Source organism: Protopterus annectens, chromosome 8.part0 (genome assembly GCF_019279795.1).
Source record: "Protopterus annectens isolate FY-2018-M chromosome 8.part0, PAN1.0, whole genome shotgun sequence".
Classification (NCBI taxonomy): domain Eukaryota; kingdom Metazoa; phylum Chordata; order Ceratodontiformes; family Protopteridae; genus Protopterus; species Protopterus annectens.
The window spans coordinates 454,935,648-454,960,612 of NC_056741.1; the positions used below are offsets into that span (position 1 = coordinate 454,935,648).

The 24,965-nt window shown below is 41.0% G+C and overlaps 1 protein-coding gene across 3 annotated transcripts in view; it reads left to right on the forward strand.

Moving 5' to 3' along the window:
- INTS3 (integrator complex subunit 3) overlaps positions 1-24,965 on the forward strand; it is a 2,345,436-nt gene that overhangs the window by 369,866 nt on the left and 1,950,605 nt on the right. For 2 of the 3 annotated variants that reach the window (XM_044079970.1, XM_044079971.1), the window contains exon 6: positions 3,152-3,218. In XM_044079970.1, coding sequence (XP_043935905.1) covers positions 3,152-3,218 — 67 coding nt within the window. Of the gene's footprint in view, positions 1-3,151; positions 3,242-24,965 lie in introns of those variants that run through there. The other variant, XM_044079972.1, reaches the window with a different exon arrangement.

A 24,965-nucleotide genomic window follows, 5' to 3' on the forward strand; every position in this document is an offset into this window, starting at 1 on the left:
TTGGACATATAATCCTATGCTAGAGCAGGATTTGCCAGGACTATCCTACAGGGTCTTCTTAACCACAGGACCCCTTCCTCCTTCCAGGGTCATACTTAAAGCTCTGGTACTCTCCCTACTATTATGAATACTGCAACATCAGAATAGAAGGAAATAGAATAGTTGTGTAAGAACTAACCATAACCTTAGATGTCCTTCTCTTCTATGTTGCAGTATTCAATCCCACCCACCTACCCCCTGTCTCTTACTGACTACTATCCCAGGTTTCACCTGTGGGCACATTGCCATCATCTCTCTTGGTCTCAACCTACACAGCCATCCTATTGCCCTGGGACTGGCCTACATGTAAGTCTAAATGTCTCATACTGGGACCCTCCTGGTCAAATCTCACAGGCACTACTGTATGCGGCAAAACAGTTCTGATGAGGGTACGTGCAGACGTCACTTTTATACCCAACATCAGTTTATGACCCTGGTAACAGACGTCACACGTACCCTCCTGGAACAAAGACTTTGGTGTACTGGCTGGACGGTGGCGCTGCAAGTAGCAACTCCCTACTGTTATGAATACTGCAACATAGAAGAGAAGAACATCTAAGGTTATGGTAAGTTCTTGCACAACTATTCTTTATTTTTGTGGAACACACAGTATGGGCAGCCATCTTCTATTGAGACTGAGCCTAATCTCTGCTGTTCCTCTCCATTGAGAGATTCTTCATATATCTTGCAGGTCAGTCTTTTAATGGTGACATCAAGCTGTTCATAAAGTGTAGAACTCCTTTGAGAATTTGTTCTTATTCTTAACTACAGGTAGGCATTCTTTTACCTGTTCATCTTAGCATCACACTGTTTCAGACCAGAGTGAATGAAGAATTGCACAGTTGCATATGTATCCTCTTCTGTGTGCCAGGATTGTATCTTGTGTTAAATTGTACCTTGCAGTACCTGAACTGACTCCATTAGTGGTGGAGGGTGTAGTAAGAGACAGGATGCCTTTTAAACATATCTGATGCCTTAAGTAAAATGGTAAGTGGGCAGCATTGTTATGGAAGATTATCTGTGTAGTGCTGCACAGACTTGATAAGTACAGGGCAAGAATACCGTTATGTGCTTTGTATATGATGATATATGCCCTGTATATGGCACTTGTTACATCATCAGATGTGGGTAATTAGACAGCTGATAGCAACCCTTTTGTGACACACTGACAACAGTAGTTGTAACCTATGTAATCTTTATTTGGAGATAAGGCTTTACCCGTCATGTTGATGACTATGCACCTTCCTCCATGCAAAATATAAATTCAGAGCTGTCACATAACGGTTTGAATAGGGCAAACCTTGTCTAGCTGGATTTGTCATGTTACAGCCAAGCTGCATTTCTGAATAATGTCCATGGTTGCTATCCTAGTGTCAATGTTGTATCATACAAATCAATGGACAGCATGAACTTGGTAATCATTTGGAAAAGAGCTTCACCTGTAAAGTCAAGAATACACAAGCTACAATAGCAGGCATGTATTGAGTATAACACAGTATTTGTTGCTATGCAGATTAGGACCACTGAAGAGTGAGATTTTGTGTAGGGTTATGTGGGAGACTTTGAGAACCTATGGGCCATAGTGAGAGGCAGGTTAGATGACAGGAGGAACTGAAGGAGAACAGAACTATAGGCAATCAATAAATGTGAAAATGGAAATCAAAGTCTAAGCCAACTGCACTAAAAGTAGTGAATATATAACCAAAATAAAGCAAATAGAGGTGGGATCTTTTGAAAAGGATAGGAGCAAATTAAATAGAAACAAATGGGAATTGTGGGAACAATACCTGCAGAATATTGTTTTGGAGGAGGAAAGAGGTTTAAAGGAAGGCAGGAACTGAAGAAGCTATATAATGTTTGACTGATAATGACTGTATAGGTTATACGTGATGTATAATATTTGCAGCTGAAAATGTCATTATGGTTTGTTCTCATTTATATAAATGTATGTATGATTGCCTATAAGTGTTGAAAAAAAATGTTTCTTTTTAAAAAAGATCTCTATCACAACAGTGCACAGAAGTTTATGCAACAAGGGCAATAGCCACCTCAACTGCTTTTTCATAGAACCTTCCCATCACTGACATTTGTGCAGCAGCAACTTGGTCTACGGTTCATATCTTTGTGTCTCATTAGAAAATTGACAACATTGGATATGAACATTATGTATTTACCATAACGGTAGATTCATGTTGTCTCTTTCTTGTCTGGTTCAACTTCCCTCCCTCCTGCCGCCATATCAAATTGGCGCATATGGCTTCAAGATGACTGGATGATCATTACTGTATATGTATACCCTGTCTGTGAACAGTCCTTTTTGGTCTCTATATTTTATTATATATCATCATAATTAGGTCTCATTTGTAGTGTAAGGGAAAATTCGATCTTGCAGAACTAGGATGGAGTTCAGGGACTTATGGGTAGGGGAGGTGGAAGCTTTAAGTCTGTGCAGAGGTCAGATCCAGTCAGATCCAACAACCCTATATGTTGAACCGGATGAAAATCGTACAACATGACTCTGTCATTATGATAAGTACATAACTTTTGTTTAACAAATTGCTCAGTCAGCTACCTTCTTGGAATCCAGCAAATAGCTATTTGCTCTCTCCTGTGTACTTGACCGAAATAATATTTCCATTTTATGGGAAAGCAGCATTTGTTACATACCTTGCTGCTAGCTGTATTGTGCTCGATACAGTTTACAAATGTATGATTAACACTTGAATCTTGGTTTTTGTTAATGTCAAAGCAGAACTTGAATGGTCATGTTAGTTGCACACTGGCATCATTAGTTACTATAGGCTAATGTTTGACTGTGAAATTGCTGCTTAAAAAATATATTTGTTGCATGTGAGTGGAGTGAGTTTTACTTCTGTCTCTACAACACTAAATCAATTGATCTCATTTTTAATTAGTCAGGTATTACTTTAAAACCATAATTTGATGAAATTATTTTTGATTTGGTGTCTAACCAAAGCAGTTTTTGTGATGATATATTGACATTATTCAGCACTCCGAAAGACCGACAGAAGATAAAATGGAGACAGCATGCATCAAAGTTATATTGCAGATGCACTTGCTATGACTCTGAATGTTTTTTTTCTTTTGACAGGAGGGGATGTGACACAAAAGAATATCTGGCTGGCAGAGTCTGTTCTCGATATACTGATTGACCAGAGGTACTGTTTCCTCAAAGAAATTGGTAAATCCTCACCTGGAATCACTGGGGAAGGACTGTTTTAATTGTGTGTTGTATTTCAAATGTTCTTGATAGCATGTTCTATTGTCCCATGACAGAATTTGTTTAACATTTGTCTGTTTTGGCTGGGTAGTCATTGGAGAGTAGAATCCCTGAGTGAAGTACAGTGAATTTATGGAATGGCTAGGGCATTATTTTTAGCATCAGCAGTCCATTTCTTTTTAGTGTAAACTTGCAATGCTAGAACAATGTCCTTTGAGTGGTTGCCATTGAAAGACATCTGATAAAGTTAACAGTTAGATTAGAAATGTGCATAGTTTCTGTTTGTATTACTTGGGAATGGCCCCGCAAACTAAAGCAGTCATGTGCCAAATCTGAAAACAGAGTTGTCCAGTAACTCATGATTATTTAGAAGCATGCACAATGACAAAATGTACACATTTCTTATCAGCCATCATGCCTATTGTAAATCAAACATTACTAATGGTAAAAGTCCAGTAGCAAGAGGAAAGAAAATTTAACATAAAGCCATGTTGCTGTAGCTACTGAAAATAAAAGCTTTCAAAGTCAGTATCTCTTTCATCTAAATGGCATAAAGCAGCACATTCAAATTTAAAACTAAAATGGGCACTTTCACACTCCTGAAAGGCACAGAAATGGGAAACAAAAAAAAACATGGGAAAAAGTTTTAAAAGCTTCTTTAAACTGGCAGAGGGCAGCAAGAGTCTTCAAGTGTCCTAACGTAAGCAGCCGTAAGCAGCAGGATGCATGTACACTCCTGACTCAGTTAAAAACAAATAGTAGTATAAAGTACACGTAAGCTAATTTACAGTGCAAGCATTGGTCACTCTTGTTTTTAATCCATGCCAGTTGCTGGTAAATCAAGCATTACTCACTCCTAGTCTTGAATTGTTTAATGTTCGCTCTTTGTACGTTCATCTGGATTTGGGTAATCTTAGTAATGTTCTTCTTGCACTTAGTGGTGATGCCAGGTTTTTTGATTTGGTGAAATGTATAGTTCCCCAAAAACGAAGCGGTAAATATTTAAAGTGCACCAGTTTGAAGGATTTGTATTATTTCATTTATTTAAAATGCACATTTTGGTTATGCTATGTCATTCCATTTATTTACTTGAAAACAGTTCCTTCTATAGACACCTGGTGTGTTCTGCTGTGCTTTAAAGTAGCATGGCCTGAGTGTTTGACAGAACTGTGACATGTAAAGGCATTCTATCAAAATATTTTGATGTTCAGTCGATTACAACAGGTGAGTACCTTGGACTTCAGAATGAAATTAATAGATTTGGATTGCAGCAATTATGCTCACTGTTTTAATAATATTTGGCCACTTAAAACTGTTCCTGTCATTGTTTATAACTATGCTTAACCAGTTGCATTTCCAAAATGACATAACATTTTGAGCTGTTTGTGACAACAAGAGGTACTGCCAGCCATGCCAGGATAAATGAGACAGTGCATTTGTAACATATTCCAGCACAGCTAGTTGGAATTTTGTAAATAATTGTATGTCATTTGTATATCAAACTGATGTATACAGATGTTTGTGCTGAAAATGCATTTGTGACGTTTGCTTGAGTTAAAATGTATCAACAGTGCGGCCTGCTGGAAGGAAAAGAAATGTACATGTATTATTGTAACTGAATTAAATGTATACATTGTAACAGCGTATACTGGAAGTGACAGGTTAGTCTTAGTCCACCTGACTTTGCAAAATGTTATTGAAATTAAATTTCTTTATGTGCTAAGCCATAAAGATGTTATCCCACAGTTTTGAATGGAGCCAGAGAAGCAATGTCTGTGCTAGAGAATAGTTGGTAGCTTCTGTAGGAAGAGAGAAATGGTTTTATGGTTTTATGACTTTCAGGAAATCCGAGCAAAGCTGTGTGTGTATGGTAACACATAGGTGCTAAATTCCTGTCAGCTTCTAGTGTTGGTGATAGCATGGGAAACAGAGTCAGATGACCAGATGTGTGTGATGCCATTCTGTAAGCCAGAAATAATATTTAGATATTGTTAGGAGTTTGCCCTCAGCATTCTTTGTTCTGTCTTGGATCTGACGACAAGGATCACTCACCCATCTTGCCTTGCTCTATGCAGTAAGTAGGAACAGGTGTTTTTAGTCGATCAGGAATAGATAGTGAGACTAACTAAATACTGTTTTTCCTGTAACTATGTGAAACTTTCCATCAGTGTTATTTTTAATGTTCCCTGTGACCTAAACTCTGGTGTTTACTGAAAATAGATATTTAGTATTTTCTTGTTCTTTTATTATTTTTTATTAAATATATTGAAAATTCTTATTGTGGCTGGTGATTTAGAAAAATATTTATGCTTTGAGATTATTTGCACATATTTATTTGGTGATAACTCTGGCCACTCCTGAAAGCCTGGCTATTTGTTCAGCATTACTGTTTGTATTAATAATAATTTCACTCAGCATGAGTGGATACCCTTTTAAGAGCCTTACAGTAACTGACTGGTGACAGTGAATCTACCTTATACTCTGGGCAACGTTGGTAGAACAGGTAATCTGTGCCAGTACCCAGGTGTGTGTGTGTGTGAAAATTAAATCTGAGTGTGTGTCAGCTGTTTGAGGCAAGGACATGAAGCACTGGTTTCACAGTGCCAATAGGGAGCCTTACTGGGGACCTGGGAAGAGACGGATAGACACCCTGACTGGCTGTGTGTGTGACCTGTGTGCTCTTAAGGGAAATTGAGCTTGATGCAGAGATGTCTGCATCTGGAAATACTGAGTGTATCCTTTTGTATTCCAAGTGAATGTCCCTCTTCAGTGTCAGTGGTGAGGATTCATGTTACTTGATTTCTGGCCAGCATGGGGACATCAGACTCTTCTCATAACTTTTCAATTCAGCCACTTTCTAAGAACTGCTGTCTTTCTTGACATTCTAAAGATTTGTTATTGCCTGGTTTTGAAATTGTGTCGTTGGCAAACTCCAGAATTCTTGTTGTGATGTTCTGCTTTTATATTAGCCGATTTTGAATCATCTAGTTTTATATTTAATTGAGTCTTTGCCACTTGCAAGTGTTTACAAATGTTACACTAAGAAACTTCTTTGATGGGCTTTGTGATTTGGTTTATCGTGTGTCATTTGGCATTCAGCAAGTTTTCAAGATATTTCCATGTTTTGCTGTGGTTGTTTGGGACAATATGTGTCTTTTATATCATTCATAGGCATAATATAAATTTGTGTTTGTCTGCAAAAGTGTGCACTTCCTTTCTTATCACTGTTGCAGTATTGCTTACAAAACAGGTATCCTGGCAAGGATAATGGTTTGTCTGACCAGCATAAAAAATCCTCAGGCCCTTCCAAGCACCATATGTCAGATGTGTATCTTACATCCGAGGCGTAAGGTACGCACGTGACGTACGAGCTGCAAATCATCAAAACTTCTTTACTGCCAGTCTGAATGCTAATTTTTGTATTTGGTGTGCAAGTTGTTCATTGCATTGTTTCAGCTACTGAGCTGAAGGCAGATAAGTATCCCATTGGAGACCTTCCCTTCTATTTCTCTTTGGGGAAATGTGAATGCAGGAGACAGATTCCCCATAAAGACAGACACAAACAGTATCTTTTCTGTTTAGGCATGGGCCATGATCACACTAAGTGTGATATTTGCCAGGCCTTTGTACTCAACACTGCACAGCTGTCTTTTGTCTTTATCTGTGTATTTAGAAAGCCAGTGTCTGAAGTTGTTAGCTAATGAAACCATGGTTTCCATTCTACCAGCCCACCTGGACATTCAGCCACTTACCACAAAAGTCCAAAAAGATGTGTTTAGAGACTTTTGCTATCCATCCTCTGCTAGACATCTCATACAGTTGGATGCAGAACGAGAGGACTGTCTGGTTCTGACACCTGTTTCCTCTGTCACAACTTCATTGGAGGCTAACACAGGGCTGGCTATCCACATGCCTGCTGAGGGTGAGCCTACATCTGTTGCAGACGAGAAGGGGAAGCCATATCTGAAGGATCTTGGGGGATTACCCAGATTCTAGTAAGGGAAGAAGTCTCTGCAGGGTTCAGAACCTCCTAAACTTGTTAGAGCTAAAATTCCTCTTAAGAAAAAGCAAAGGACCCCCAAGGTCTTTTTAAGGCCCTCATAGCCTTAAAACCCCCTCAGTGTTTGTGCCTTCGACCTGTTGCTTTCTGATTCTTGTGATGGTGAGGAAGAGCTGGATTCTGTGGAGGAGTCCCTTGCTTACTCTTCCCATATATATTCTCCTTTTGTCTTGAAATTGGATAGGGATGATACTCTCTTCCCTGATTCCCCTATTGAGGAGCTGTCTTTTAGGACTCATTACGAATGTCCCAGATGAAATCTACTACAGAGAAAGAAGAAAGAAATCAGAATAGATCAACTAATAGTTAATTTCAAAAAAGGTAAAGAAGACCTACCAGTCAGTTAACAATCTGTGTGACTGGTTCTCACATTGCACTACATTTTAATATCATAAATGTAGTAAATGTTTATAAAGCAAAAATTGATCTCTGGCTTTGAGGATCACCACATTAGCAGGATATTTCAGAAATGTTTCTGCACAGGAGACTTCTGAAGCTGCCACATGGTTCACAGTCCATACCTTTATTAAAATTGACAGGCTGGATGTACAGTCTTGGGGGCAGGAGACGTTTTGGCACAGCTGTGCTGTAAATGAGTCTATAACTGTCCACCTCCCTTGGGTGTATTGGTACAAATGTTACAGTAACTTCCCTCAAAGAAGATAGTGTAGTTGTGGGTAAGGGTAAGTAGATTTTTGAGGAATGGACAGTGTACAGTAGTAAATCTACCTTCCCTGTTATGACTTGAAGGGTTAACTCACTTAGAGCGTTCTTAGTTTTTAGACATCCCTGTTCTTTTCACTTTAAAAATGTATTCAGTTTGCCATGGTATTGTGCATTCTTCTCAATCATCAGGAGTGTAGCATTGGCACTAATGCAGACTTCCTCAGTTCTGCCTCTTACCCACAACCCCTTGCTCTCTATCTTTTTGTCCAGATCTTGCTTGCTGCTTTTCATGCAAACACTGATTGCGCGCACACAGTGGTGGCCAACATGCAACTCAGACTTCCTCCTAGTAAGAGAAGGGCACTGTGATAGAATCTGTGATTGCAAAGTCATCCCCGGTGAAACAGTCGTTCCACAGCATAAACCACTGGTTGCCACAATCAGCTGAAAGCAAAAGTCAGAGAAGGTTCTAAGATCAACAGAGACTATGCTGAAGACCTAGAAGTTGACTATCAAAAAAGCACAAGAATTAAAGGAATAACTCTGGGCTCTAGCACCTTAGGAAGAAGAGGAAATAGATGGAGATGAAGAATGGTAGCACCTCAAAACAACATGTGTGAGGACTGTAGAACAGATATGCAGCCAGTCCAGGTATGAAAAGGTATGAAAATAAGGTACATTTTGGTCTAGTATTAACCAACTACTCCATCCAGGGCAAGCCACTACTCCAAACCCTCAAAACACTGAACACAAAAAAACAATGAATATATCTAATGCTTTTAATACCTTTTTTACTGATGCTATACAAACATTAGCTAATCAACCATCACCTAACAACTTCACTCTACCTTCCTATGAATCAACCTCACCCCCTACTTTTCATTTTCAGCCCGTCCCAACATCATATATTCTAACCCTTCTGCAGAAACTGAAACCATTCTCACCCTCAGCAGACCCAACTACCTGTTGAATTCCTCCAACAATCTGCCAAAGCTATTGCCTATCTCATTTCTATCCTGATCAATAGAACTATTACCGAAAGTTATATCCCCAGTTTATGGAAAATTTCCCATATTATCCCCCTCCACAAAGGAGGATAATCAACTGAACTTTCCAATTACCACCCCATTGCCCTCCTCTCGCCTCTGGCAAAGACCATGGAAAAATGCATTCACAGACAATTACTTGACCATCTAACACAAAATAACTTACTAGCCAACTGTCAACATGGTTTCAGACCATCACACAGCACTACTACTGCCCTTCTTTCCTTCACAGATTGGATCAACAAAAACCGTAATCTAAACAAACTCTCTTCAGCACTATTTATTGACCTGTCTAAAGCCTTTGTCATGGTAAATCACCAAATTCTCATCAAAATACTGAAATCCCTGTCACTAGATACATCCTCTATAAAGTGGTTCCAGTCCTACCTTGATAAAAGACAACAGGCCGTTCTATGGCACAAGTCTCTCTCTACTCACCTGCCCGTCAACCTGGGTGTCCTTCAAGGGTCCATCCTTGGACCTCTACTTTTTTCCATATTCATCACCTTGCCATCCCCCAAGCTACATGCATACAATATGCGGATGACTCTACACTGATATGCTCAGCCCCCTCCTCTTCCGAACTTCTCTCTCTTACTCAATAAGTATTTAACACAGTTGAGCAATGGTTCACACATAGATGCCTTCTCCTAAACCCCAAACAGACTAAACTCCTCCTTTTCTCTCCTACTAAGAAGTCCCCCCCCCTCTGGATTTCTCAGTTAATTCTACCAATAAAACTATTATATCCCCTGAACCAACCACCAAACTATTAGGTGTCACCATTGACAACAATCTGAACTTTGATATCCATATTAACAACAATATAAAAACTGTCAACAAAAAGCTAGGCTCTCTCTATAGGATAAAATCCTTCCTCCTACCTTCAGCTAGAACCACAATAGCGCACACTCATCTAATCTCTTCTCTTCTTTATGCCTAACCTATCTAAAAATAATCTTAGCAAATTGAAAATGTCCTACAATAACATTGCCAGATTTGCAACAGGCCAACCCATTCAGAACCCATCACTGCATTAATTTAAAGCAGCTGGGATGGCTTGAACTACAAAATCTGATTAAATTCCATCAACTAGCTGTAGCCCACAACACTCTTTACAAACCTTCCAAAACTCCTATTCTTTCCGCACTCATCACTCCTATAAAAACCTGGAATCCTTAAGGTCTTCTCAGAAACTTCTAGTACATACCACTAAACCAAACAACAAGGCTGGAGACTCACTTTTTTCTAATATTGTGGGAAAAGCCTGGAATCTCTTCCCAAATGAACTCTCCACACTTCCCTCACTATCCTGTTTCAAAAACAAATTGAAAGTATTCCTCAAAACACACTGGTTATGCCCCTGTTCTAAACCTGACTAGTCTATGAGTCTCGTAATACTTTGCTCTTCCTACCCTGTCTACTCATTAACTGAAACTCCTTCCTATTAACTATTATACTATCTATCTCTAGAATATCTTGATTGTACTAGCATCCTATGTTATGCCTATATTCTAAACTGTAAATATTACTGTCATAACCTGTAATAGGTACTGTAAATAGGATTTATTTGTTTGTCTCATGTTTCCTTAGTTGCTATTGTATTAATTTCATTGTCCTACCTAGGAGCTTATCTCCCCGGGCCTCTACTGAAAATGGACATGTATCCAGTTAGACTAGCCCGGTCAACAAATGTAAAATAAAAATAAATGAATAAAATAACTACATAAGGAAATAAGGAAACTGGTGATGGAATACAGATGTCCAAGAAGTCATCAAAGGAAAGGAGGAGTGCAGGAAAAAAAAGACTGACCAGGCTAGGAAATACTTGTTGGCTAACAAAGAGGATAAGTGAGGAATTGCAGTAGCAAACAACAAGGCATCAGAAGCACTCAACCATCTCTGGAAAGTGATTCAGTAGATGGCACTAAGAACCTGTATCAGGTTAAAAGGCAAAAGCAGAAAGGTAAAGATAGACACCCTTCATAAGGGAAGCTGGCAACAACCAAGTGATGGAGTACTTCAGCAGTTTCTGAATGAAGAAAACTCCACAGAAGCTGTACTTTCCCAGGCACAGCCTACACTGAAACGGTGAAGGAGTTAATCCGAGAAGTAAGAACTGCACTAAGGAAAATGAAGTTAGGGAAAGCAGGATGCTTAGATGAGGTCAGAGCGGATATGATAAAATATGTTGGGTGACATAGGGGAGAAATAGTTTCAGAGGGTACTCAAAGCAATATGGAGAGAAAAGCATATTCTTGATGACTGGAGAATAAACATGTTAGTGCCTGTTTTCAAGAGCATAGTGGACACTCACAGATGTGGGCAGTACAGAGGTATCAAACTCCTTTCACACTGTACGAATAGTAAAAGTTGAGATGGAAGATGAGCAGTTCAGATTCAGGTCATTATGTAGCACAACTGACCCGGTGTTTGTAGTGAGACAGATAGTTGAGGAGAAGCTAGAGATGAGGAAAGAGTCTTAACTGGACATTCATAGACTTGGAGAAAGCATATGACAAGATCCCAAGAAAGGTGACTTGGGAAGTCCTGTGCTATTCTGAAGTCCCAAGTACATTGGTGGATTTAGTGCAGGCTATTTACAAAGACCCAGTGAGTCAAATATGAGCAGAGGGGTTCCCAGTTGGTGTGGGTGTGCATCAGAATTAATTTCTGAGACTACTGTTGTTCATCGTGGTGATTGAGTAGGTCGGAGGGGATAGAGCAACAAATTTGCTGTATGCAGATGATGTGGCATTACAGGCAGATTCTAAGCAAGAACTTCAGTTTTGTATTCCATTCCCCCAATCCTTTGCTGAAGACACATGGCATGAAACTGAAAACAGATAAGACCGTTGTAATGGCAGCAAATGAGGTAATCAGAATAAGCTGAGAATTGAGGTAGAAGGGAAGATAGTGGAACAGGTTAACAGCTGCAAGTATTTTTGAGGGTTGGTTGAGGAGAAGCGAAGACTAAATGAGAAGGTCAATGCTAGATTCAGAAGGGCTGCAGCTAACTGGCAGATTGTATTAGGGGTAGTGTATGACAGAAGAATGCCAAAGAAGGTGAAAAGTAAGATGTGCAAAATAGTGGTGTATCCAATACTACTGTGTGGTACAGAAACCTGGGTAGTAAAGCAGAGCAGTTGAAGAGGCTAGAGGTGATGAGAGATGAGTGTCTGAGGCGGGTTGTGTGATGCACACTGTGGGACAGATGAAGAAATGAGGACATCAGAGCAGAAGCCAAAGTAACTCTAATTGAAAAGAAGGTTAAAGAGAACAGATCACATTGGTTTGGGCACATGGGCAGAAAGAAGACAATATGGTGAAGAAAATTAGGGACAGACAGGAAGAAGGCAGTAAGAAATGAGGGCATCCAGCAAAGAGGTGGATGGATTGTGGGAGAGAAGACCTGCAACAGTCAAGACATGATTGCTGAAGAAGGTAGCAGTGTGGCATTGAATCGAGAGGGGATAATTGATACGACACCCCGTGCCCATGTAAACAATAGGAAAAAGGGGGTCGATGATAATGATGATGATGAATTGATTGCACACAGCTCCAGACTTTACTTTTGTTATCAGCTTATTGAAGTACCACAAAAGAATGCCTCTGCTATGGTACCCAAAGACATCACAGAACACTTAGAGGAAAAAGTACACCAAAAATTTATTACAATCACTGAGTGCTTTCGTCTTGAAATAAGAATTCTTCAGAATAACAAATGCACATCTAGAACCAGTATTCATACAAAATACAAAGTAGTTCATTAAAATAGAATTTTTACATCACTTCCTATTACTTTCCTCTCTAAAAACAACTTACAAGTGACAGCCACTGTTTTCTGTTGTATTAGATACAATTTACCATGTATGAATTAAAGGGTTCTGGCGTGTAGCTCACAAGACATTGCCCTGTGAGCTACATTGCCGAAACCAACTGGCTGCAGCAACACTTTGCCGTAGAGCAATACGGCTGTAAAGCATAGCCGCTGTAGCTGTAAACTATGGACAGGCATGTGTTAACTGGTGGTGATCGTTGCAGACAGCTGCCCGGCTGTATTCTAGCTGAGACAGCCGTACTAGATGTGTAACACATTCCATATTCACATTCAAGAACTGCATTTATTTCATTATTTATTTATTATATTATCAGACATCTGACAATATAATAAATAATTAAATAAATATAGTCCTTGAATGTGTATACAGAATGTGTTCCACATCTAGTACGGCTGTCTCAGCTAGAATACAGCTGGGCAACTGTCTGTAACGATCACCACCAGTTAACATATGTCTGTCCATAGTTTACAGCTGCAGCGGCTATGCTTTACAGCCATATTGCTTTACGGCAAAGTGCTGCTGTAGCCAGTTGGTTTCGGTGATGTAGCTCGCAGGGCAATGTCTTGCGAGCTACACGCCGGAACCCGAATTAAAAAATACAGTTTAGGAATCGTGCCTTTTCCAAAATAACCAAGGATTTTATATTGAATTTTAAAAAACATATATGTAAATATATAACCTTACATTTTTTTTTTAAAAATCAATTCTCCTAAAGACTTAAGTGAGGGCCCTATTACAAAAGCCAAAAAACAGTAAATCATAACTGCATCATCCATTGGGTCACTCCTGCTGTTTTGCTGCTCTCGTTTTCAAAACTGGAGCTAGGGAGATCTAGTCATTAAGACCTGGTGGAACACTAGCATTAAGTCGCAATTGCCAAACCACTTCCTGATATTGTAATAATGTCTCCCATTGGATTAGAATCTACTTTTTCTAAATTCCAAAATAAAAATCTACTCTGTGCACACCCAACTGGATGTCTGTAGAGGACATTAGTTTCAGCCTTTTTGCTGATCTCATACATGTGCTTGTACACTGTTTTTGAGGGCATATTCAGTCTTTCCCACATAGTAATAGGAGAAGCATGCTGTGCAAAAAGCTAAGAACACTACCCTCTTGATGGAACAGTTGAAGTACCTGTCCCCTCCCTAAAAGTTTCTCCTATACTGGGAAGAAACAGTTCCAGACAAAGTGCCATATGTGTACACTGATGGCACATACCACCTTTATATGTGCCTTTTTAGAACATGATTGTCAGTAAATTCTTTCTCATTGATCCCCTTTTCAACAAGGTTTTTAATATAGAGACCTCTTTTATAAGTATATAAGGGCAGCTTGAAATAATGGTAAACCATTAGGCATTTTTGAAAACATGTCCTAATATTTTCTGATAGTTTTCTGACGATTGTGTGTCATTGTTAAATTTCAAAATAAAGGACCTATTGTAATTGGTTTCAGCTTACGACCCAATTACCTTGTCCTTGGACCCAGAGCACTCTGATCCAGTGCACTCAAATTGGAACTATTGCCACCTAAGAGAGGGACAAATTTTGTACACCACCCTTTTAACAGTTTACTGTTAAGGTCTTTAATCAAAGGTCCAAGGTATCCCCAATTTCTTCAATATAATCCAGTTCCCTTACCAAATCATCGTAAGCAGTTGTCATACGATCTGCCCTCACCATCTGCCCTTTAACTATGTTCTTCTGGTGGGCCAGGTGGTCACTGTTGTGATACAAGTACAAATTAGAAAAATTATCTTTTCTGTAATTGGCTCTAAATTTCCTTTTATCCACATCTTTAACAAGTGTGACATCCAAAAAGTGAATCTCGTCACATCTTGCATTACTTGTAAATTTCAAAAATTCTGTAGTTTTGTTAATATAATTAATAAATTCATCTAGTTCATCCTTGGCCCCTTTCCAGATGAAAAAGATGCCATCCAGAAAACAAAAGTATAGGACAATAGATTGAAAGTAGAGAGATTTGAAAACATATTCTTGCTCCAAATGTAAGACTATGTTGGTGTGCACTACGGGGGCACAAGCAGCCTCCATAACAACCCCACTCGTCTGTTTATAGTATTCCACCTGAAAGTACATAAAGTTGTTATTCAGTTCTATATCCAAACAATCCATAACTAACCTGAGATCATTGGTGGTCAAAAACATACACATCATAAGAATGTTTCTTCACCATTCTAACCCCAAGGAGTGGGGGATCACAGAGAATAAATCCTTAATATCGATAGTCACCAAAAAGTGGTGGGGGAACATATATCAGCCATTTTTCTTAAAGTCCCAATAATCCACTAATATATGGTTGTAGGATTTTAAGAAGGATTTCAGTTTTCTGTCTAGAAAACAGCTAGCGGGGTAGGTTTTGGAAACCAATCTGCCACTATATACTTATTAAAAGAGCTCTCAGTATCAAAAATCTTGTTGAAAAAAAGACCAGTGAGAAAGAATTCACTGACAAGCATGTTCTAGAAGGCACATATAAATATGGTATGTGCCATCAGTGCACACATATGGCACTGTGGGGAATTATTTCTTCCCAGTGTAGGAGAAACTTTTAGGTGTGAACAGGTATTTCATTTTTTCCACCAAGAGGATCATGTACATAGCTTTTTGCTCAGCATGCTTCATCTATTATGTGTGGAAGACTGAACATGCCCTCAAAAATAGTGTGTATGAGCACATGTATGAGGTCAGGAAAAAGACTGAAACTAATGCCCTCTACAGTCATACAGTTAGCTGTGCTCAGAGTAGATTTTATTTTGGGAATTAGAAAAAGTAGATCCTAACCCCCATTGGGGGGCAGTAGGAGACATTGGAATATCGGGAACTGGTTTGACAGTTGTGACTTAATGCCAGTCTTACACCAGGTCTTAATGACCAGATCACCCTAGCTCCGGTTTTGAAAATGAGAGCAGCAAAGTGGTAGGAGTGACCCAGTGGATGATGCTGTCGTGATTTACTGTTTTTGGCTTTGCAATAGGCTCCTCAGTTGATGGCTGGTTAGGAGAATTAATTTTTTTTTAAATGTAAGGTTATATATTTATATGGGTCTGCTGTGTTTCATTGAAAGCTCATTCCACTTAATTTGAATTCACCCTGACCAAATTGCTGAAAGCTCAAATTACTGAAAACTTGTATCACTGAATCTCATTTCACTGAAGTAAAGTACTGGCACTGTGTAGAGTACTGTAGGGCAAGTAAAAGGTATATGCCCTTTTCCCCACTATAGTACGATCCTGGAGTTAGTATATATAGTTAGGGGTCCCCACCTAGTTTGGTTTTATATTATATTTCACCAAAAGCTTCAAAGCAATACATTTTAAACCGTAGACATGCATACTTAAAACACCAATGACCAACTCTTTCCAGAAGACAGTATATAGCCAAACTAAGTGGTGGGCTACACCCCCCACCCCCTAACTATATATACTAACTCCAGGATCACACTACAGTGAGGAAAAGGGCATATACGTTTTACTTGCCCTACAGTACTCTACACAGTGCCAGTACTTCACTTCAGTAAAATGAGATTCGGAGAAATTAATTTTCAGTAATTTGAGCTTTCGACGATTTGGTCATGGTGAATTGAAATTCAGTGAAATGAGCTTTCAATGAAACAAAGTAGTTTACTTGTGGTAAACATTATCTAATACAACAGAAAATAGTGGTCTGTCACAAGTTTTTTTTAGAGGGAAAGTAATAGGAAGTGATGTAAATATTCTATTTTAATGAACTACTTTGTATTTTGTATAAATACTGGTTTTAGGAGTGCTTTTGTTAAGAATTCTTATTTAAAGATGAAAGCACTCAATGATTGTAATACATTTTTGGTGTACTTTTTTCTTCGAGTGTTCTATGACGTCTTTGAGTACTATAGCAGAAGCAGTCTTTTGTGGTTATTAGTTTCATTTATGCTTCTGCCGTGCCAACTTTTTGGTTAATAATTTATTGAAGTCCTTTTCCCTTTCTGAGTATTTACTCTTGTGAATTTAGGGAATTTTGTACTAGAGTAATTTTTTTTTTGCCCTTTTTATTGAGAAGTTTTCCAATTTTTTTGACTTATTGCTGCTTTGCTTTTCCACCACTGTACTACTGGTGTCATAATTGCATTTACTGTTGGGTTTAGATTGTGTGGAGTAGGCTAGGTGATGGCTTCTAATTCTGGTTGTGCAGGTAGTTTATGTACATTGTTGTGCTTTGCTTGCTATGTGCCAAGATTGGCTATAGAGAAAGATTGCTTTAAAAAAATGTGGTCATAAATTGTAACCCACAGTATCGCTATGTTAAGCATTCTGTATTTTGGGACCTTTCCACTTGCAAGAACAGTACAGTTTATTTTAGAAGTTTGGTAAGTGAACTTGAACTGATCACTGAAGCCTTGTTGCCCGTGTGTCAAGCATTTTGCTCTGGGCCCCTGTCCCTTTGAGTTCTTTTCCAAGACAAGCTTCTTAACGTGGGACAGATGTTTAGAAAGTCTTCTTTGGGATCATTACCTGAAGCTTGAGCCAAATGTGGACTCAGGATAATTCTTCTCAGAACCTTCCAAATTGAAGAGGCCAACCAAGTGAAATTGCAAAAGGATGCACCTGGGCTACCATGTGGAGTCTCCTGCACAAGACTGTGATTTGCTGTCTAAATCAGAGTCTAATATCTCCCTGATGTGCCCGTTTTTGTGGATGTCCTCTTAACTCATTCCCTGCAGTACAGCTGTTTTGAGTCTGTACCTTTAACTCCCAGTGGGCATGGCTTGAACCTTTAAAAAAATGAAGTTGTCACCTTACAGTTCAGACGAATATTGATATCTCTGGAACCGTAAGTGTTACTAGAAAACTGTAAGCAGCAAACTATTCAGGATAACTTCATCTTTATATTGGTGGCATTAATCAGTTTGATTCTTTAAACTGGATTTTATAAGTCAAAATAAAGGTAGTGAATATTACATTTTGTAATGTTGTATAAACAGTGTATGATATCTCTAACTATTCAAGCAAGACACGTACTGCCAGCTGGATTTTCTTCATACAGCTATGAGCTTTCATATGAGTCTATGCAGTTCTGTCTGTGTTGTCGTAATGCTGAGATATCTAGAGAAGTATGACAATTATTACAACACAAATAAATAGTATACAAGTAATATTCAATATCTCTTTAGCTGCATTAAACAGAGGTCAAATATCAATACAAGTGTGTTTGCCATCATGTATGCTTTAAGATGAAATCTTCTGATACCTTGTATGTAGCATGGTTTTAGAATTATTAATGCAAACACGAACAACAATATTTGACGTGTAGAGGTGTCTGTAGAAGTTAACTGCAGAAAAGCTTGGAGGCATACTCTGCTGTAATGAGTTAATGAGTTATGCAGTACCAACTTTAGAGAAGATCCTGTGTAAGGCCTTCCAGTCATGCCCATCTCCTTTATTGATGGTCCCTTCCCTAGATGACATGATCCTGCTAGTTACTGCAGAGCGGTGGAAATTGCCAGCTGTGGTGCCTGCTATTCCAAAAAAGCCTGATAGAATTCTACAGTTGCTGGATTGGCTCCAGAAAGGGGGATGTACTTCATGCTTCACTGTTGCAGTCCTGACTTATGGTATTTCCTGCTTCAGAAGCCCTTGGTCGGCCCGACTACCAGAATAAAAATCCCCGAGTTGACAGATGCCCTTCCCTGACGTCAGGATGGTTGGGTATAATGGGAACCTGCCAATGCCATGATGACCGTCTTTCTTGCTGTCTGAGTCTGAAGCAGTTGCGAGTGCGTCAAGTCAGGAGTGAGAAATTCTTCTAAAGGTAAGTACTCCTTTGGGGAACTATCTTTCTTACCTGTGACTCATGTCAGATAAAGTTAACAACCGTCTCCATTGTGGTAAATAAATCTCACACAGAAACTTTCACATACCTTGTGTGTCACTTGTTTAGGCCCAAACCACATCATCCCAAGTTGCCATCTGTGCGCGCTTTTCAATACTAAGACTATAAGGTATAGGGCCGAAATCTTGTCTAAGCACCTTAGTCAGCAGTCCCCTTCCCAGTGAGCCATGGCGTCTGTTGGTCATCCCAAGGTTGAGCTGCCTAAGTGAAAAAAGGAAAAAAGACCTAAACTTGGGGCCTCAGATGACACCCTTTCTCCATCCACCAATCCCCCAAAGCTCATTATTGCAGAGGAAGGAGAGGTGCCTTTGCAACCCTGCAAGTGAGGTGGTGGCACAGGCCTTTGTCAACACCCTTTGGAGTCCGACATGTTGCTGGGTCCCTCAACTTCAGCTCAGGCTTTGGCGTTTGGTTTGTCGGTCAAGTGCAGAGTCACAAAACAGACCTCTGCTTCCAGCGAACGATCTTCATCTGACAACGTTCCTTTGGGACGTCCGGCAACATTGGGTATTTCTTTCAAGGAGACTGGTGTCAGAGTAGTGGGTGTACACAGGGCCAAAGCAAAAGCTACACCTAAAAAAAGCTTGACCTCTGGTACTGGCCTAGACCTACCAGCACCCGTTCCACAGGTTATCAGCAAGATTTGGTCAGGTTGGCTGTGGACCTTATTTCTTTGGTCAGAGATCTTCCCGAGTTGCTGTATCAGGCTCAGTCATCAGAAGGCATGCTTGGCTTAGGGGAGAGACATTTACCGAAGCAGGTCAAATCTAAACTGCTAGATGCACTTCTGAATAAGGACCCCTTTTTGGACCAAAGCCTGAGGCTGTGTTAAAAAAGATGGAGGATAAAGCAAAATCCATGCATACGGTGAAAAAAGACTTCTCCAGGTCCAGCCACCTAGATTCATTAGGAATTTTTTCACTAAGCATTGATCCTTTCCCTCCCTGTCAAAACCCAGTTAGAGGAAAGCCCGAAGGAAAGGCCTCATAGGCAGAAAAAACAATCGCAGATGGCAAGGCAGTGGTCCTCCGGAACACCCAGGCCAAGGGAGTTGTAGGCCACGTGGCCGTAGCAGAGATCAGCAATGACTCACCCCCCTCCCTATCCCAGACAGGATAGGAGAAAGTCTTTCCCTATTCAAGGAAGACTTGGACCCTCATCACCTCTGACAAGTGAGTTCTGGAAGTAATCTCAAATGGCTACAAGCTCAGTTTCAAAGCACAGTTAAGATTCTCAGGCTACCCCGATGTGCCACAAAACCAAAGGGCAGAGGCCATTTCTCAGATTCACAACCTGTGCTCTCAGGGCTCTGTGGAACCAGTACCAGACAGGAAAAGGGTTTTGCTGTAGTATATTCTTGGTCCCCAGGAAAGAAGGCTTTAGGCCAATTATGCTGGATCTGTTTATCCTCAATCTGTCCTAGTCTCAAAATTCAAAATGCTTACTTTTCAAAAGCTTCCTCCCATGATTACACCTCAGGCTGTAATGGTTACCTTGGACCTGAAAGATGCCTACTTGCACATCCCTGTAGAAGAATCCCGCAGAAGTTTTCTTTGCTTCAGAGCAGGTATCAGTCACTTTCAATTCTCTGCACTTCCCTTTGGCTTGTCTACTGCTCCCACTGTCTTCACCAAATGTCTGGTCTCTGTGATCACCTTTGGCAGAACAAGAGGCATCCAAATTTACCCATATCTGGACGACTACCTCATTCAGGCCACAGTTAAGTCCAAGCTCCTGAAGAATCTGGCCTTCACCCAGACCCTATTCTCTTCCCTAGGGTTCACCATAAATCTCAGCAAATCCAACGCAAACGCTTCCACCAGAATAATTTTTCTGGGGGGGGGGGGTGGCTCTGCTGGATTCCTCCCTCCAAAAGGCCTTCCTTCCCCAGACGAGGCTTTCTTCTTAACCCAGTACTTATAAGACATTATGTAGAGACAATGCCTCCCAGCCAGGAAATTCCTCAGATCACTGGGCTACATGGCATCCTGTATACTAATGATCCCGCTGGCCAGGCTACACATGAGGAAACTTCAGTGGTACCTCAAGTATCTGTGGTGCCAGCACTCATAGCCGCTGGAGACAGAAATCCACCTAATTCCCTGCCTCAGGAAGAAACTGGCATGGTGGGCACGAGCATGTGCACAGAACCAGAGTCTTCCCTTCAGGTTTATCCCTCAGGGCCAAACCTTAACCACAGATGCATTAGACACAGCCTGGGGAGCCCGTTTACGTCACCTTCTATCCTAGGGGAAATGGGAAGAGCAGTTTAGGCACAAACACAAAAATTGGAGGGAATTGATGGCAGTATGGAAGGGCATGGCAGCCTTCTAGGATCACTGGAAGCCAGGGGTTCTACTTACCAAAACAGACAACACAACAGTCATGTGGTACATAAACAAACAAGGGAACACCCACTCCTACCCTCTTTGCCAGCTGACAATGCAGATCTGGGAGACAGCCAATGTGATGAGGTCGCATCTGATGGCTCAGTACCTTCCTGGGGCGCAGAACATTCTAGAAGACCACCTCAGCAGACACTTAATGGATCACCATGAGTGGCACCTTCATTGGGAAACATTTCTCAGCATAGTCCAGAAATGGGGATCCACGCAAATAGACCGCTATGCTACTGACCAAAACGCTCTGTTAAAAAGATTCTGTTCCAGGAGCAAACTTCACACAGCTTGGAGAACAGATGCCTTCTCCTTCCTCTGAATCCACCTATTTCTTTATGCATATGCATTTTCTCCCCTGTCTCTCCTTCCAAGGGTCCTCCTAAAAACAAGGAAGAAGGACTCAGGGTCATCCTGATCGCTCCGGACTGGCCCAGGCAGCACTGGTACCCCATGCTACTGAGGTTAACGAAAGAAAAACCTTGACAGTTACCCCAGAGAGTGGAACTGCTGACTCAGGCAAAGGGAAAGTTTGTGCATCCCAACCTGCAGATTCTCAAACTCTCTGCTTGGATAATTCCTCAAAATTCTACCCTGAGCAGTCCCCAAGTAGTCAGGTGCTTAATATCCTCGAAGAGACTAGAAGATCCAGTACTAGGAAAATATACTCCGCCAAGTGGAAAAGATTCTCTGTTTGGTGTCAGCAACAAGGCCTTAACCCTGTCTCAACCAACATTTCAGCCATTTTGGAGTACCTGGCTATCTTGGTGGACAAAGGCCTATACTTTTCATTCATTAAGATTCACACTTCTGCTATGTCAGCCCACATCCCTACCCTTCCCCCCTATCTTTTCCCATCCCCTAATGAAACAGTTCCTTAGGGGAGTGCTACATTTCAGACCTGCCAGAAGGCAGCCCACCCCTCCTTGGGACCTCAACTGTGTTCTAGAAAAATTGACCTTACCCCCCCCCCCTTGAACCAGCTGATTTAAAATTTTTGACCTGGAAGACTACCCTTTTAGTGGCTATCACCTCAGCTAGGAGGGTCTCTGAGTTGCAAGCCCTCATGGCAGTGGAAACCTTTCTTTTCTTCCACCCAGACAGAGTTTCAGTCAGAACTAATCCTTCCTTTATGCCTAAGGTGGTCACGGCCACTTTCCTGAACCAAGCTATTCACTTGGCTACCTTCTTCCGTAAGCCACTGAACCAAGAGGAAAGAATTCTTCACTCCTTGGATGTACACAGGCAACTTCGCTACTACCTTGACAGTGCTGAAATTTTCAGAAAATTCAGAACAGATATTTGTTTCTTTTGCCTTGTGCTCTGAAGGAAAACCAGTCTCCAAGCAAACTGCCTCCAAGTGGATCTCCCAGTGTATTTCCTTCTGTTACCTCTACAACTGCAAAAAGCCTGCTGAATCTGTTAGGACCCACTCAACTAGGGCCACATCTACATCCACTGCTTTCTTGAGGGGAGTACCTACCAAAGACATTTTGGAGGTAGCTACCTGGTCATCGGTGCATACCTTTACCAAGCAGTACTACCCGACAGCCTTCTCTAAGTCCATAGCAGGATTTGCCACTGCCATCTTGCAGTGCATCCTCTCTTTCCATTAAGGCACTTTCCACCCTCTTCTCAGCTTTGGGAATCATCCCATAAGTCAGGACTGTAACAGCGAAGCACAAAGAACATAGTACAGTTGTGTACATCTACCATAAATGTAGATGTCTGAGTGTATTCACTGTTGCAGTTTTCTTTCCTTCCCTCCATCCCCCTTATTCTTCTTACAGTAACAGCTTTTTTCTGTGTCATCCTCTTCCAGAGGACCCTCTGTAAGGATGCCCTACAGGTCCCTTGCTTAAGAGTCATCTGTGGGACTCCTACCTTCTGGGGCAAGAAAAACTGATGTTATGCTGTTGACCAGCTCCCTTTATACCCAACCAATCTGACATCAGGAAAAGGCATTAGGCAGCTCAGGGAGGAGAGAGATTTTTACTGTGGTAGTCGGGCTGACCAAGGGCTTCAGAAGAAGGAAATCCCATAAGTCAGGACTGCAACAGTCAATACACTTGAACATTTACATTTATGGTAATTGTACCCATCTATACTTTTATACACCTCGGAGCCCCACATTCCACTTTCCAGGCAAGGAGTTCAGGGGGTTGAATTACTTCAGAAAGAAGATTGCATCCTTGAAGTTCTTCTTAAGCAACAGGATTTACTAGGTACAAATGTGTCATTTTTATGCATTGTTTTGGACAAAATGTTGGAAGTGATTTATCAGATGGAAAATACTGATTTTATGAGAGAAACAAACAAATCAGACTTCCACTTATGTCAAATTTGATATGCAGCTAGATCACAGTATAGCTGATAGTGCAACAAAAGTATCAGTCACTCCAGTTTCAGTCACTGGAGTGACAGTGTGCTGTTATTCTTGGCTGCCTGTTAGATTTCATGAGAACTTAAAAGCATATTTTCTGGGAGTAATCCTACAGCTGTCAGAGAGTGGGTGGGTGGAGAAGGGGCAGTAGCAGTCTTCCTGAGGACTTGTTCCATTCTGGAGGCAGTTGGAGACTGCCTTTTCCTCCACCGGGTAGCACAGACAACCCATCACATGCTACTGATGGATTTTGAATGCAGCATCAGTAGGATATAAAATTCCAGTTCATGCAACTCCCAAGCCAGCCCCCTGTCCTTTCCCCATCCTATGTCACTAGAAGAAGTGGACATTTTAGAAGGTTTCAAACTAGAAAAAAAAAAGCCATCCAAGAGGTCTCACCAGACGAGAGTATCCAGCTGATGTTCTTCATCTCACATTGCTGCAGTCCTAACACTTGGGGTAGTCCGCTGTCCCAGTCGGCCCGAATACCAAAGTATAAGGCTGACGTCGGTCAAGGCGCATTTGTCTGACATCAGGACGTCAGGGTACAAATGCGCATGACCGACGTCATATCCTCAGTCTTTTTTTGCCGCATGGTCCGATGCAGAAGCAGTATTGCGAGTGCAGGTTGGCGTTCTGAAATTTTCTGAAGTCGGAGTTTCAGACCGAATCAAAGTTGGCTAAGTACCCGTTAGAATATTTTGTTTTTCTTGCCTCAGTATTTAACCGGATGTCAGAAAAAGTGAATAACTGTATTTCTTGTGGGAAACAGATACCTCATAGAGATTACCATACCTTGTGTATACCTTGCTTAGGGCCTGAGCACGACGTTGTTGGCTGTCGCTCTTGTGCTAGATTTAACAAACGCACTATTAAGAGAAGATTAGATTGTGCCAGGTTAGTTTTGGGAAGCGTTGTAATTACAACATGCCGTCGGATGCTCCGATGCCCGCTTCGTCTAAAAAGCGCAAGGACAAAGCAGCGAAGCCTAGGGTGGAAGAACCGTCTGTCCCAGACGTCGGTTCTTTAGAGGGCTCGGTGGAGCCGGTGGTTCTACCAGAAGTTCCTTTGGATTCTCAGGGAGACTTTACTGTTACAAGATGTGTCCTCTCAGGAGGTAGGCCAGGCTGAAGGGGCTTCTCAGGTAGCTGTTCTCCCCTCCCTTCCTAAGGTGGTTAGGCCCTCCCCTTCTGTTCCCAAGGCTTCTTCTAGAGGCAGGCCAGGGTTAACTTCAGTGGGGGTCTCCCCTAGTTCTTCAGGGTCTCTGCCTAAGAAACATATGCTTAAAATGGCAGAAGATTTGATTACTATGATTAGAGGTTCTATGCCCCCCCCTGATAAGAGGCCTAGGGTGGAACCTGAGCTTGAGAGTTTTGAGCAGTGTTCGGAGGCTTCTGAGTC